At 58.0% G+C, this 14,862-nt stretch overlaps 1 protein-coding gene across 3 annotated transcripts in view; it reads left to right on the top strand.

Moving 5' to 3' along the window:
* Positions 1-3,195: 3,195 nt before the first annotated feature.
* DNAH17 (dynein axonemal heavy chain 17) overlaps positions 3,196-14,862 on the top strand; it is a 95,765-nt gene continuing 84,098 nt past the window's right edge. The window contains exons 1-11 of one of the 3 annotated variants that reach the window (XM_038546433.1): positions 3,196-3,294; positions 4,942-5,367; positions 6,243-6,436; positions 7,245-7,437; positions 7,700-7,799; positions 7,973-8,058; positions 8,186-8,311; positions 9,135-9,287; positions 9,394-9,480; positions 11,072-11,239; positions 11,500-11,616. In XM_038546433.1, coding sequence (XP_038402361.1) covers positions 5,023-5,367; positions 6,243-6,436; positions 7,245-7,437; positions 7,700-7,799; positions 7,973-8,058; positions 8,186-8,311; positions 9,135-9,287; positions 9,394-9,480; positions 11,072-11,239; positions 11,500-11,616 — 1,569 coding nt within the window. In that variant the 5' untranslated portion in view covers positions 3,196-3,294; positions 4,942-5,022. Of the gene's footprint in view, positions 3,295-4,941; positions 5,368-6,242; positions 6,437-7,244; positions 7,438-7,699; positions 7,800-7,972; positions 8,059-8,185; positions 8,312-9,134; positions 9,288-9,393; positions 9,481-11,071; positions 11,240-11,499; positions 11,617-14,862 lie in introns of those variants that run through there. The other 2 variants (XM_038546434.1, XM_038546435.1) reach the window with 2 other exon arrangements.

Here is a 14,862-nt window from a genome sequence, read left to right on the forward strand (position 1 = left end):
CCCAGGGCGCGTGCTGGAGTGGCCCTGCTCTGCGGGGGGCTGGGCGCTGGGCACGTCTGTCTCGATGACTCTGATGGCTCTGGGCCCCGTACACAAGCTCCTTCCCTGGCGACTCGTGATGTGACCCCCTGTTCTGGGCTTACTGGGCCTCTGTATGTCTTCCTTGGAGAAAATATCTATGTCCTCGACCCACTTCTATGTGGTTTGCACTGTTAGGATTGTGCTATGAGTTACATACGTAGCCTGAGCACAAGTCCCTTCAGATGTGAGAACACTCGCTGCCATCCCGTGAGGCGTCTTCTCACCTTTATCGTGCCCTTTATAGAAGCCCCCAGATTTTTAACTTGGGTGATGCTCTGTTTGATCTCATACTTTTGGTGTCCTCTGTGAGAAACCATCGCTCCAGGGGCAGCCCGGGGGGCTCGGTGGTTTAGCGCCGCCTCCGGCTCAGGGCGTGATCCTGGAGACCCAGGATCGAGTCCCACATCGGGTTCCCTGCATGGAGCCTGCTTCTCCCTCTGCCTGTGTCTCTGCCTCTCTCTCTCGCTCTGTCTCTCATGAATAAATAAGTAAAATCTTTTTTAAAAAAGAAAAAAGAAACCATCGCTCCCTCCAAGGTCCTGGACATCTGCTCCTCTGTCTCACTCTAGGGTTTTAGAGCTGTAGCTCCTACCGTTGGGTCTTCGATCCAGTTTTAGTGGATGTTCGTAGGTGGTGTGAGGTAGGGGTCCGGCTCCTTCCCTGTGCACAGAAGCCACTTGTTCTAGCACCGTCTCTTGGAAAGGCGGCTGCCCACCCCAGTGGACCGTCCTGGAGCCCCCAACTCCACCTTCCCCTTGAGGTGTGTGGAGACTCCTGGGCCTTCACTCCCAGTCCGCGGACCTGGACGACCGTCCCTGTGCCGGAAGCTCTCCGGCTTCATGGCTGTGCTTGGGAAGGAAGCGTTGCCCTCGGAGAACGCGAGTCCGCCAAGCTCGTTCTTCTTCAGGATTGTTTCGGCTCTTTTCGTTACCTTACATTTGCATGTGACGTGGAGGATCAGCTTCCCCCTTTCTGCCAGCAAGGTAGCTGGGGTTTTCGACAGGGCTTATGTTGAGTCTAGAGCGATGATGGATCAGCTGGCGGATAATTGTCATCTTAACGAGATTAAGTCTTCCGAGCCCTGAACACGGGATGCCTTTCATCCACCCAGGTATTTAGTTTCAGTGATGTTTTCTGGTCTTCAGCTTTTAAGTCCTTCCTTTTAAAAATCTAATCCTTGGGGCACCTGGGTGCTTCAGTCGATTAGGCATCTGCCTTCGGCTCAGGTCATGATCCCGGAGTCCTGGGATCCATCCCTGCTCAGCGAGGATCCCGCTTCTCCCTCTCTCTCTCCCTGCCGCTCCCTCTGCTCGTGCGCTCGCTCTCTCGCTCATTCTCTCTGTCAAATAAATAAATAAAATCTCTTTAAAAAATAAAATGAAATTTAATCCTAAGTATTTTATTCTTTCTGATGCTCTTGTAATGGAATCATAAGCAGAATTATTTTGATGTTATTGTAAATGGAAATGGTTTTCTGAATTCCATTATCGGGTTGCAGGGAATATTGTAGTGGGGTGAGTCAGGTTGCATGTTACAATGTCTCCAAATGAGAGGGGATGAAATAATAAAAATTATGTAATCCAAGAGAAGGCAAGAAAGAAGAAAGGCATTCTAGAAGAGGCCAGATATCAAGGACTCAGTAAGACGATAGATAGATTGATTGATTGATTGATTTTTAAGACGATAGATTTAAATCCCAGTATGGTAAGGGTTGCAGGAACTGGGAGTGGACTTGCAGTAGTAGAAAGTCATTTAAGAAAGGCAATGAAAAAAAAAAAAAAAGAAAAAAAAAAAGAAAAGCCAATGATGGGTGTCTGGGTGACTCAGTGGTTGAGTGTCTGCCTTCAGCTCTTGGGGTCCTGGGATCGAGTCCTGCCTCCCTCTGCCCATGTCTCTGCCTCTCTCTGTGTCTCTCACGAATAAATAAAATCTTTAAAAATCAAAAAGAAAGAAAGAAAGACAAACCAATAAACAGGAAGCAGAACCGGGTAGGGTTAGGCCCCAACACTCCCTCCTTTTGAGGAAGGGGGATTGCCCAAACCTTTCTCCAGAAGCCTATCACCTGAGCCTTAACACCGGCGGCCACACTATTTGCCTTTAACTGGCCGACAGGTGCCTGGTTTTGCTGTTTGTTAAAAGAAGAGGTCACCCAAGGGAGAGCCATCTCTCTGGGAAGAACAGAAGAGTCTGCTTCCACTCACCCTTCGGTGGGAGGGGTCCCGGGTCCCAGCACCCACATGAACGGGGAGAGCAAGGTTCTCGTCTCAGAAGGTGGAAGGATGAATCTCACGGAGCGAGGAGAGTGAGGAAAGCGATAGAGTTTCATGAAGCCAAGATACAGAAAGAGCTCTCGGGAGTGGAAGGGGTCCCAGCAGGGTTGCCACTGAGGGTTTTGTAGGGTTGGGCTTTTATTGAAATCTAACCGGGGAACCTAATTTTTTCAACTTCTCTACACCATCATGTAAGGACTAGTGATCACATCTTTGATGCCTTACTTCTTTTTCTGGGTCTGGTTATTCCTTATTGGTCACAAGTGACTGTCATCAAAAGGCCCCCACCTATTAAAAAAAAAAAAGGCCCCCACATCTGACGCCCAGGGCAGGGTGGTCTCCTGCTTTGTTCCCTTATCCCTGGTTCTTTTTTTTTTTTAAGGTTTTATTTATTTATGATAGACATAGTGAGAGAGAGAGGCAGAGACACAGGCAGAGGGAGAAGCATGTTCCACCCTGGGAGCCTGACGCAGGACTCGATCCCGGGACTCCAGGATCGCGCCCTGGGTCAAAGGCAGGTGCTAAACCACTGAGCCACCTAGGGATCCCCTTATCCCTGGTTCTGTTATGCCTCCGCGTTTTGGGGTTTCCAAGAGCCTGACCACCTAGCCCCCTACCTCTCTCTCCCTACCTAGCCCCGCCTGCCCCTGACTCAATGCTCCAGGTCAAAAGCAAAGATGGTTCAAATGTCATATTTTTTTAATATGACATCCAAAAGCCTCCCCACCATGGTGGGCCATGGAGGCTTGCTCTTTGCTGCACCGCCAGTGCTCACTCAGGTCCTAGGAGAAGGTTCTAGAAGTCCCAGGTGCAGAGGAGACCTAGAGAAGTTCCACGGCAGTTGGAGCCCCTCCAGGATAGGAAGCCATTTCCTTTCTGGTCTGGGAAAGAGCTGCCCGTCAGTTGGCCCTGCCTACGCCCGGAGCAGCCACCTGCTCAGCTGGTGAGGCTTTGATGGTACTCACGGTGCTCGGGGGCGAAGCCCGGGGGGCTCTGGAGCACAGGCCCTGGGGGGCCAAGAACCATCACCCACCCCAGGAGCTGCCCTGTCCCCTGCTCGAGCCATCAGGGGTCTGGGCCGGTGGGCCCGGCTCCCTCCCTGGCGTCCTGGTGCCCCCCCTCCAGCCGCTCCAGGCCCGGAAGGCCCCCCGTCCTGGCTTCTCCCTGCCAGGTTGTGAGGGACCCGTGTAGGGCCTCCCCCCGGGGATGCGTCCTGTGCACCAGGGGCCCCCGTGGCCGTGGTTGCCTTCCTCGTGAAACACCACATGGAACTGGGGACCTCCTGGCCTTCCCCCCAAAACACGCATTGCCCTTCCTCTGCGCTGAGGGACCCGCGTGTCCCCCCTCTGTCCACGGATGTGCCGCCCAGACAGGTGTGGCTCGCCGGCCCCTGCAACTTCCCGCAGCTTGTCCATCGGTCCCCTGAGTCCCCTCGCGGAGGGCCCCACGCTCGGAGCCGATCCGGCCCACGTGATGACAGCCGCCGCCGTCCGGCGCTTTGGGCGCAGCGCGGTGGCGGGATGACCTACCGCCTCTTCCATAGCAGGAGTGTGTTTTCGGGAGCTGCGTCCTGTAAACCATCCTCACGGCGGTGGCTTTGGTCAAAGCAAAAGCGGGGATCTGCCACGGGGCCGCAGCAGAAGCGCCCCAGGAGCCTGGGCCGGGGGCGGACGTAGCTGCTGGGCGCCCGGTCAGCCAGGACCCCCGAAACCTAGGGCCGCACGTCCCCTAGGTTGTGTTAAACCAGCATCAGGCCTAACTTCATGCAGCCGGGTGGGGGGGTCCGACCCCAGAGCTCTCCCGCCTGCCTCCCCCCACGCCCACCCTCCCCACCGGGCTGCTCACTTGGAATTCCGGCGCTCTGTTCACCATGACTTTGCTTGTGCTGATCTTGTCAAAAATACTGAAATATCATTTCTCTTGATCCCTTGAATGTTGTGCCCTCAGTATGCCTCACGGCCCCACCCAAGTCCTGGTCCTTTGGGACTTGAAGGTGTTTTTAAGGCCCCCCACCCCCGACTCTCCTGTTAGCTCTGCCCCTGCAGGTGGGCGTGTGAGCGGCTTTGGAGGGTCTGTGGGGATCTGCAGCTGGATCCCTTCCTGAGCATACGGTGGGGGGGAAGGCAGGCGGGGGAGGCCAAAGGGCTGGGCAAAAGTTGGGGTACACTACGGCCGGGGTTAGGGCGGGCCTAGCATGTGATGACCTTCACGCTTCCCTGCACGGCCGCAGCGTGCCGAGCTCCACCCGGGCAGAGGGGTGTGGTGTCTACCCCGGGACCCTCCAACCTGCCCCTTCCCTTGTCTCATCGGGCCTCCCCCGCCCCCGCACCTGCGGACCGGCCCGTCATCTCCCGCCCTCACGTGTCCCTGGCGCCCATCTCTGCCCTTCCCAGCTTTAGCTTCCTGGTCACAACAGACACGGGCACTCGCCGCCGCTGTGTGGCCCTGCGCCATGGCGACAGCCCACCGGCAGGGCGGGGGCGGCTGTGCAGCGGGGTGGACCAACGGGACCCCTGTGCCCCCCCTGCCACAGCCCCCGCACAGCGGCCGGGCGCATGTTCGCGAGGGGACTTTCCTCCCCCTTGGCCAGGACAGAGGCTCCACGCGTCTCCAGAAACAGCGCTGCGCCAGCGTCTCGGGCACCCGGCGGGTGGCGTAAGGAGGCGCCGCGATGACCATCACGCCGGACGTCAGGTTAGAGTATTTGGAGGGAGTAGCCTCCCTCATTCTGAGGTTCAAGCCCGACAAGTGGAGCAAGCTGATCGGAGCCGAAGAGAACATGGTCTTATTCACCGAGTTCTTTGAGAAGCCGGACGTCCTGGTTCTGGTGTTGACGCTCAGTCCCGCCGGCGTGATCATACCCTGCCTGGGCTTCCCCGCCGCCCTCAAGTCCAAAGGGGTTTACTTCATCAAGAAGGGACCAGAAAACATCGGCAAGGATAACTACAAGGACCGTCTCCTGTACGGGGACATCGGCCCCGCGCCCGTGGACCAGCTGATCGCCACCGTGGAGGAGGTGGGTGCCGGGCGGGCCGGCGCTGGGCTGGGGGCCGAGAGCTCTGGAGGGACAGTGTCTGTTTCTCATACTTGTGGTGAGTGGCCGAGAGCCCTGCTGCTCAGAGAGTGGCCCCGGGCCACAGCGTCAGCCTCCCTGGGAACCTGTCAGAAATGCAGGAGCCCGGGCCCTGCCCGCCCTGGTGCGGGGACAGACCTCCAGGCGGTGCTGTGCACCTGAGGGCCGAGAAGACACAGCTAGCACCTGGTCCTCCCTCGATATCGTTGGGACCTCAGATGCACTGGGCGCGGCCCACAGGGTCCCAGGGTGTGGGCCACTTAAGTACCAGGAGATGGGCTTCCCAATTCTGAGACTTTGAGTAAAGAAAGAGAAAGAACAGGGTGCAGTCTGATGCGGTGCCGTTTGTCCTGCCTTGTCCCCGTGGTCACCCCAGGCAGGGATGGCAGCTGCGTCCAGATCTCTTCTCATAAGGCCACCAGTCACATTGGATTTGGGCCCACCCATGGGACTTCATTTTAACTTAATGACCTCTTAGAAGGCCCATCTCCAAAGACAGCCACATGCAGAGGTGCTGGGGTTGGGTCTTCAACATGCACAAGTAGGTGGCCCAGCTCCACCCCTAACAGCGCCCCCGGCCCCCACCGGGCAGCAGCAAGCGTAGTGAGCCACTGCTGGGAGAGCTGGGGCTCTGTTCTTGGGGATGACTTTGCTGTTGGGCTGTCATGCTGAGTCTGCGCTCCTCGACCAGCCATGCCCCCTCCTGGCGTGGACTCAGTGTCCCCAGGTTCCAGGCACCGAGGTCTCCCTATTCCCCCCGGGAGCCACCAGGTAGGAGGGGGCATGAGCACAAGAAGTACGGAGCCATTCCCTTTCAGGTGCTCTACTCTCTGTTAAACCAAAGCGAAAACTTGAGTGGATGGCCCCGCGTGGTCTCGGAAGACATTGTGAAGCAGGTCTACAAGCTGAAGAATGAGATGTTTGTGATGGGGGGCAAGATCAAAGGGAAGACCCTGCTGCCCATCCCGGAGCACCTGGGGAGTCTGGATGGCACACTGGAGTCCATAGAGAGGTATCTGCTGAGCCCTGGCAACTGGCCAGCCGGAGGAGCCGCTGACCCTGTACCCCAAGGATGAAACACGGGAGGACAGGTGGTACCATGAGATGGTGCAGAGTCTGAGATCAAAGGCACAGGGGCAGGACAGGGGGGAGCCCCGGAGCCCCTCACCCAGTACGCTGGGTACCAGTCCGGGCCTGATGTGCCATGTGTAGGATGTCACGCTGCCCCCGGCATCACACAGCCAGGAAAGGGGATGTACCGACTTAGGATGTGGGTGCTCAGGGGTGCAGAAGCGGTTTTCAGCAGGTGGAGACTGTGATTCTAAATAGAGGTTGAGTCACCTCAGAGGCCCTGGGACACACGAGGACTCAGACGTCCCCTCGCACCTGCTGGACCACCATTTGCAACTGGCTGGTGTGTGAGGCTCTTGGAGCTGCTGCGGGGTGACAGCGTGTTCCACTTGCACACATCAGAGGGTGACCACTATTGGGAGGCTCATTGTGCAGGCAGATCCTCCGCTGAGAGTCCTCCACTCGGCCCCCAACACAGCCTTGTGTGCCTCCAATAAGGACGGCCAGGGGAAGCCACATTGAGCATGGATTATGTTCCACACCTGGTCTCATCCTTGCTCTGCAGGGCTTCTCTTAGCTGGGAGATGGGGGGGCACTCTTCCAGCCTCCCCAGGTGGCTGCGAGTGAGGAGCATGGGGCGTGAGGCCAGATGCGGTGCTGCTGGAGGTTGCTTGGGGCCTGTTGTCGGGGGGGCCCTGGGGAGGCACGATCCCCGCGCAGAGCATCTTGCCCGACCTTCTGCTGCGCAGGATCCCCCCTTCTCTGGACAACTCGCTGCTGCACTCCATCGAAACCATCATCATCGACTGGTCCCACCAGATCCGGGACGTGCTGAGCAAAGACTCGGCCCAGGCCCTGCTGGACGGGCTACACCCCCTGCCCCAGGTCGAGTTTGAGTTCTGGGATGCCCAGCTGATGAATCTCAAGTGCATCCACGAGCAGGTGACGCCTCCTCTCCACGGGGGTGGCCGGCCCTCTGCTGCTCAGCAGCCAGGGGGCCCACGTCCTAGCCAGGCGAATTCGTGACCCCTCAACCCTTCTGTGCGGACCCCCAGGATCCCCGAGGGGACTCGGATAGCCCGGGCGAAGTCCTCGGCTCCAGCAGCTGCGGGGTCACAACTTTGGGTAGCAAAGTTGCTACTTTGGGTAGCAACTCCGAGCTTCTATGGGAGGCTTACGTCCGTTCCTGTTCTCTGTTTCTCAGCTGAACAGGCCCAAAGTGAACAAAATAGTTGAGATCCTGGAAAAAGCCAAAAGCTGCTACTGGCCGGCCCTGCAAAATGTGTACATGAACGTCACGGATGGTGAGGCGGGAAGCGGCGGGTGCCTTCAGCGAGGGGCTGGGGCGCCTCCCCACAGCAGCTTCCTCTGGTTGGGGGGGGTGTCCTGGGTCCTGAGGGAGCAGGTGCCCCATGATCACAGAGCCGCCGCCACGGGCCCTGGAGCTGTGTGTGCCAGCGACGCTCTCGCTCTGCAGGGCTGAAGGAGGCCAACGACATTGTTCTGTATCTGAAGCCTCTGCGGATCCTGCTGGAGGAGATGGAGCAAGCCGACTTCGCGGTGGTGTGTTGGCCTGAGGAAGGCCCCTGTGAGGGGCGGGCAGGTGCCCCGGGGGGGCGTGGGTGCCTCTTCCCGGAGCCCGTGCAGTGCAGCCGGCAGAGACGCCGCAGGCCGGCCCGTCTCTCCGCAGCTCCCGACCTTCATCGCGAAGGTGCTGCACACCATCTGCTTCATCTGGGCCACCTCGGAGCACTACAACACGCCCTCCAGGATCATCGTCATCCTGCAGGAGTTCTGCAACCAGATCATCGAGATGGTAGCCTTGCCCCAGCCCCGCCGCCGCCTGCTCCTCCCGACTGGCTTCCTGGGCAGTTTGGGTTTATTGATTTGAGAGAGAGAGAGAGAGAGAGAGAGTGCTCTCGAGCAGGGGAGAAGCGGAGGGAGAGAAACCCCGCAGAGCAGGGGACCCATGGGGGGGATCCCAGGACCCTGAGATCCTGACCTGAGCTGCCATCAAGTGCCGGCCTCGTCGCCAACCACGTCACCCAGGCGCCCCCTCCTGGGTGCTTTAAAAACAGGCAAAGATGTTGGCAGTGGGGTTTAGAGGCCGGGGCTAGGCTTGGGCCCTCCTGGAGGCCACCCAGGGCTCTCTCATGACCTGGGCAGCGTCAGCCCAAGCAGCCGCCGCCAGGAGGGAGGAGGAAAGGATGGGGAGGCGCTGCCCACCGAGGCCCAGGACCCCAGGACTCGGCCAGGGTGGTGGGATTTCTCTGTTCCTACACCGACACGCCTCGGGGCTCCCCCAAGCACAGACGCCCTTCCTTGCTTGCACAAGCACGCCCTCCCCGGCCTCCAGTGCTGGCGTCTGGGCCTCCTGCATGCAGGCGTGGAAGGGCCCTGAGCGGCAGGACCGTAGGCCTTGGCCCCTGGAGGCCCCCCAGTCACCTCCTAGTCACCCCCCAGTCATCCGGGACCGAAATCTGTTTCTGCTGCAACCGTGCTGGGGGTCCAGGGGCCGGCAGCAGGGGACTGGAGGGACGCGGGCCCACAGCGGGCTGTCTGTGAGCCGCCGGGGCCTGCGGGTGGCACGTCACCCGGAGGACTCGTGGGGACTATGGAATGTCCTCTCCTCTGCCCAGACGCGCACTTTCCTGAGCCCAGACGAGGTGCTGAAAGGCTTGCAGGGAGAGACGGAGGAGGTTCTGAGCGGCATCTCCCTGTCCGTGCGCATCCTGAAGGAGCTGTACCACACCTACGATTTCTGCTGCGCCAACATGAAGCTTTTCTTCAAGGTCCAGCCTGACTCTAGAGCAAGTTCGAGGGCGAGAGGGCGTGGGCTCCCCAGGCCTCCGAGGGAATGTGTGGGGCAAGCGCGGCCTCCTCTCTGTCTCTGGACAGGACAAGGAGCCCGTGCCCTGGGAATTCCCTTCTTCTCTGGCATTTTCCAGAATGAATTCCTTCTTTCATCGCATCCAGACCATTGAGGTAAAGGGGAAATGTGGTTGAAGCTGCCCTGACCTCAGCAGAGCTGCGTCTCCCCGGCTCATCCCATGTCCACAAGCAGTCTCCTGTGGGGAGCATGAAAGCCACACCCAAGCACCCTCACTGTGGGGAAACCAAGTCAGGGGCCGGCCATTAGCCAAGAGCAGAAGTGGCCCATTTTGGCTGCTTGCCCACCATCCCATGCCTGTGTCTACACACAGGCTGATGACAGGGGGCATGGACAAGGTCGGGAAGCCGGGAGGCCAAGGGAGAGAGGGTTAGCGGGCTCGTCAGGACAAGTGCGGGCAGGGCCAGACCCTGCAGAAGCACCGTCAGATACATGGAGCAGACACAGAACCCAGGAACAGTTTTAATTGGTTCAAGACGGCTGCCTCCGGGGAGAAGAGCTGAGGCGTAAAGACGTGGGCAGGGCAAGAAAGTTTGGCTTTTTGTCTGTAATCTTCCATATGGTCCGGCCCCTGTGGTTGTTTGTATTTGTGCACATACTATTCACACCATTCAAAAGGGAAAAATCACCCAGAATCCCGGAGGGTTGGTTTTGCCGACGGCCACCCCCGTTAGCAGTGGCTGTGGGCGGTCCCGCCTGGTCTCCCCCCGCTCCCCAGCCTCTGGCCGCGAGGAAGGCCCCCTGAGGACTGCAGATTTACACCACTGGGTGTTCTTCATGCCCAGAGGCCCCCCGGCCCCAGACCAGGCTCCTACAATACAGGTGCTGAAGGGGGAGGAGCTTCCTGGGAAGGGGGCTTTTCAGAGCCAGGGATGTAGCCAGGAGCCCTCCTCCTGGCAGGCAAGAGCCCGAGCTCAGGGCACTGCCATGCTGCTGCCTTTTGTTGGGTCTGCTTTGGAGAGGACATTTGGGGAAGATGGCCCCAACCCCAGCACCGGGCTTAGGGGAGGGACGTGAGCACCACGTGAGCATCTTGCATCTAACGGGGCCGGGCCCGGTATCCCGAGACCAGCTGGGGTCCTCAAGGGGCCTTTGGGAGTCGCGCCTTTCACAGATGTGGGAAGTAACGTGATGGAACCGGGTGTGGCTAAATGCCAAGACAAAGGGCAGAGGAGAGTTCCAGAAAGGAGAGCACCACCAAGGGCCAAAATTAGTTGGAAAAGCCTCCAGGAGGAGATGAGACGAGAGCCCCTCCTCCAAGGAAGTGGGATTTGCATGTGCACATCCGTCGGGCATCCCCTGCGTGAGGGCATCTGTTCAGATCACCGTAGGGACGGGTTCCACGTGCGGATGGTCTTCCGAGAAGCAGAGGATTTGAAGCTTAGTCAGAGCACCAGAAGCTTCCACGGGCCTTTCCAACTGCTTCCGGACAGGAGCCGACCTCATCTCTCCCTTCTGCTCCGCGTTCACAGCTTGGAGATGACTCACGGGGCACTTCATTCTGTCCCCTCTGAGTTCCAGGAAGGACTTCAGAGGACAGAAATAAACAGAGGGTCCCCCCTCCCCACTGCCATGTGCCCCCACGGCTTCTTGCTCCCTGGCTCCTCCGTGCTGGGGTCAGAGATAGATCAGTGACCGGTCCGCTGTTCAGTGATGAAGATCACTGGGGTGTTTTTCCTCCACCAGGATCTTTATAAAACAGCCATTGAGTTTCTGAAGTTGGAGAAGATTGAGCTTGGAGGCGTGAGGGGGAACATCCTCGGAAGCATGGTCACTCAGATTTACGACGAGGTCTTTGAGCTGGTGAAGGTCTTTGCCGAGTGCAAATACGACCCCTTAGACCCAGGAGATTCGGTAAGTCGGGCGCGGCCTCATCTGGACCCATGGTGGATGCTCCAGGAGTTGGGAGGTACATGGAGGGAGTGTTGGTCACGTTCTAAAGACGTCACCGAAATTTCACCTAGAGGTGTCCCCACGACAATGAGCTCCATCCTCAGAGGGAGCCCCCAAACCTGCCAGCGGGGTCAAGGGTTGGGGTTAGGGTCAGGGTCAGAATGAGCACTTCCCCTGCTTTGCATGCTGACTACCAGCTTGACGTTTTAATTCACTTTCAGAGTTTTGATGATGATTATGCTGATTTTGAGACCAAAATTCAAGACCTGGATAGGCGGCTGGCCACCATCTTTTGCCAAGGGTTTGACGACTGTAGCTCTATTGAGTCCTGTGCAAAGGTAGGTGCGGGCAGGGGCCCGCGGGCTGCGATCTGTTGCAGCAGAGCCCACCTCGGGCTGACCTAGTGATGCGCCGTCCTCTGCAGATAAGGAGCCGACCCAAAGGGGCGCGGGAGCCTCTCTCAGTCTCAGAGCTGGCCGTGGGGAACACCCAGGCAGCTCCTCTTGGGTTTCACCGCCGTGTCGTCGTAAAATAAGAAAAGGCAATGAGGATGAGTTACTTTCCTGGTTCTCACTAAGTGAAGGTGTCCATTCTTACTCGATTCAGCTTTCCCACTGCTTAAAAGGACCCAAAGTTAGAGACAAAGTTGCCGCAAAAATAAAGCACACACACTTTTTGACCCACTGCACTGAATTCACCCCCTCTTCAACATGCGAGACCCCATGAGCAGCGCGGCGGCATTAACCGCTGGGCAGCGAGCGGGGTGCTGGCTGGGACTTGTCTGCCTCCTGTGTACTTTCCTACCATATCCGAGTTGTGAGCGTTAAGCGTACAGCACTTTTACACTTAGGAGATGAGGCTATTAAAAAGGGATTTAAAAAAATAGGCAGTTGGAAAGCGTTAAAGACCCCTAGAGGATATCAATTCAGGGGAGAAACACAAACAGCCAAAACACGAGTACGACTAAGTCTGACCTTGAGACCAACCAGAAAAGTCCCTGGTAAAACAGCAAGGTGGTGACTGCCACCAACCGAGCCCGTTGGGATTGTGAGGAGCTGGGCGCTCCCGCCCCCACTGCTGGTTGGCGCCACCGGAGGTGCTGACTGCATGTGCGCTTCTGGGCTGGTTTCCTGTTGCTGCCATGACAAATGACCGCAAGGGAAGCCAGCTAATTTAAATAATAAACGGGAAAAAACATGATGAGCATAGTAAATTTGCACCCTGCCCCTACTCAAAATAGCAGCGCTCTGAAGTTGGACCTGATGGCTGCTGGACCTTCCAGGGTTTTGTGTACATCTGAGTCTCATCAGACAGCTCAGCACGTGGGCAATTGTGCCCATTTGTCAGCGTCATAGACTGAGGCATGGGCTGTGCAAAGACCCCTCGGGACTTCCTTCCAGCACCATCTTAGGCAACCATTAATCTACTCTCATCTCTATAGACTTGCCTACTCTCACATGGCACTTTTAAAATTTTTTTAAAGATCTTATCTATATTTTGAGAGAGAGAGAGAGCATAAGCAGGGGGAGCAGCAGAGGGAGATGGAGAAGCAGGCTCCCCACTGAGCAGGGAGCCTGATGTGATCTGGGCTCCATCCCAGGACCCCGGGATCATGACCTGAGCCGAAGGCAGATGCTTCACCGACTGAGCCATGCAGGCGTCCCTAATTTTTTGAAAAATGAAGCCACCAACATGTAAAAATTGAGAAAGTTCACATAAAAGTACAGATTTTTCACCTTCTCTTGGAAAAATAGATCCGACCCCACTGGACACACAGTCCCTTGTAGTAACAAGCAGCTGAAGGGGAAGAACCATTAGCCCCTGTGAACAGAATGTGAGTGGCCCCGTGTGCCCCGTCCCCACCGCTCCATGGTGTCCCTGCCCCCTTCTTCCTGCATCCACGTGGCCTGCCTGCCCCCACAAATGACGGAGCGGGGAGTCTCTGCAGATTGATCTAAGCTCACCTGGAGAACTGGGACTGGGCACGTAAATGGGTGAATACACGGGTAGCTGTTCTATTTCTGCCTAACGTTATGCGTGTTTGTCGACTAGGACACCCTGCCTCCTCCCTTCGCTTGGCAAGTGTCTGGGTTGCTGCAGGCAGCTCCGTGCCCACAGGAGACACCCGATAATTATTACAGGATCTTGGGTCCCACGCACTTTGCTAAACTCGGTACCCGCGTTACCCGTCCCGTTTTCACCAGCCCCAACAAATCAAGAAACCTGCCCGGGGTCACACGGTTAGCTAGTGAGCAGAGGAGCCGGGACCCCAAACCACCCCCGAGGGTGGCCAGGCGGGAAGGCAGTCGGGATGGCCCCAGGCAGCTCAGGGAGCTGGTGGGCCTTCTGGATCCCCGACGCAGGTGCCAGGACGTTCCTTTGCCAAATTTTAGACGTTGGCTTTTAAAAAATGCAAATGTGACGGAATTTGAAACTCCGCCATGTGAAGAGCGATTAAGTCTTGGATTGAGTTGGCGCTCCAAGCGGAGCATCAGTGGATGCGAATCAACAGAGCACCCCAACGCCGTTCCCGTCTCCGGAACGCCCTTCCCCCTAGGTAGCTGCCTCAGGCCGCCTCTGCGGGCGAGGCCCCCCATCCGCGCCTCCCTGCCCGGCCCCCCCCCCGCTTGTCCGTGTGTGTTGATCTCTGCGCGCTCCTTGCCTTCCCAGCTGGAGCGTGAGCGCCCCGAGGACAGGCCCTTGACCCAGGGGCACTCCGAGCCGAGCCGGCACTAGGTGCTTTGGAGCTTTCCCCGTGGAGGGAACTGGCTCCAGACGAGAGGAGCGGACTTGGACTGAGGTCACTGATCTCCAAGGGCGACCCGAGGGCCGAAGGGTCCCTGAACACAGGTTTCCAGCCAGGCCTCCCCGGTGATGGGGTCTCCCAAACCGGAAGACAGTGCTGATCGGGCGAGCCGGGCCGTTAGGATAGTGTGGTTAGGATAGTGTGTCTCACCCCCTATCAGGGGGGCGCCTCCACGCCTCCCCCCCCACCCCCGTGGACTGTGACTTTGTGTTGCGGTCGCTCCAGGAGAGGGGAGCTGGGCTGTCCCGTCCCCTTCCTGAGGAAGAGTGGGGGTGCGTCATCATGCCGAGGGGAAGGCCCCCCCACCCAGGTACCTGCAGGGCTGAGCCTGGAGCCCACCCACCAGGAGCTTCGGGAGGGGGCGGGGGGGGGCAGAGGTGCTGGTTCCGTCCTCTCCCTTCTCTTGAGCTCATCCCCTCTCCTGTTACGGCCTCAGTCCGGCTTTTGCACGCAAAAGGGAAAAGTTCTTCCCTAAATTTTAACTTTGTGCTTTTGCTAGATTGAAAAGAGAAACAAAACAAAACAGAAAGGAAACTGAGGGAGAATACCGTGCCTGTCAACCGTGTCCCCTCCAAATGCGCGGCTTTGTCGTTTCTCTCCCACTTGGCGACTGCTCGCCCTAATGAGGACGGGCCCTGGGGCTCCCAGCCCCCCTGGATTCCCTGCAAGTTCCCGAGCTGCCCCGATGATGAGGCCCCTGTTTCTCACTGTCAGGGATTCACACGCAGCCAGGAATGTTCTAGAGCAATTTTCCGCATGATCTCCTGGCGGAAAATAA

This window comes from Canis lupus, chromosome 9, assembly GCF_011100685.1.
Source record: "Canis lupus familiaris isolate Mischka breed German Shepherd chromosome 9, alternate assembly UU_Cfam_GSD_1.0, whole genome shotgun sequence".
Classification (NCBI taxonomy): domain Eukaryota; kingdom Metazoa; phylum Chordata; class Mammalia; order Carnivora; family Canidae; genus Canis; species Canis lupus.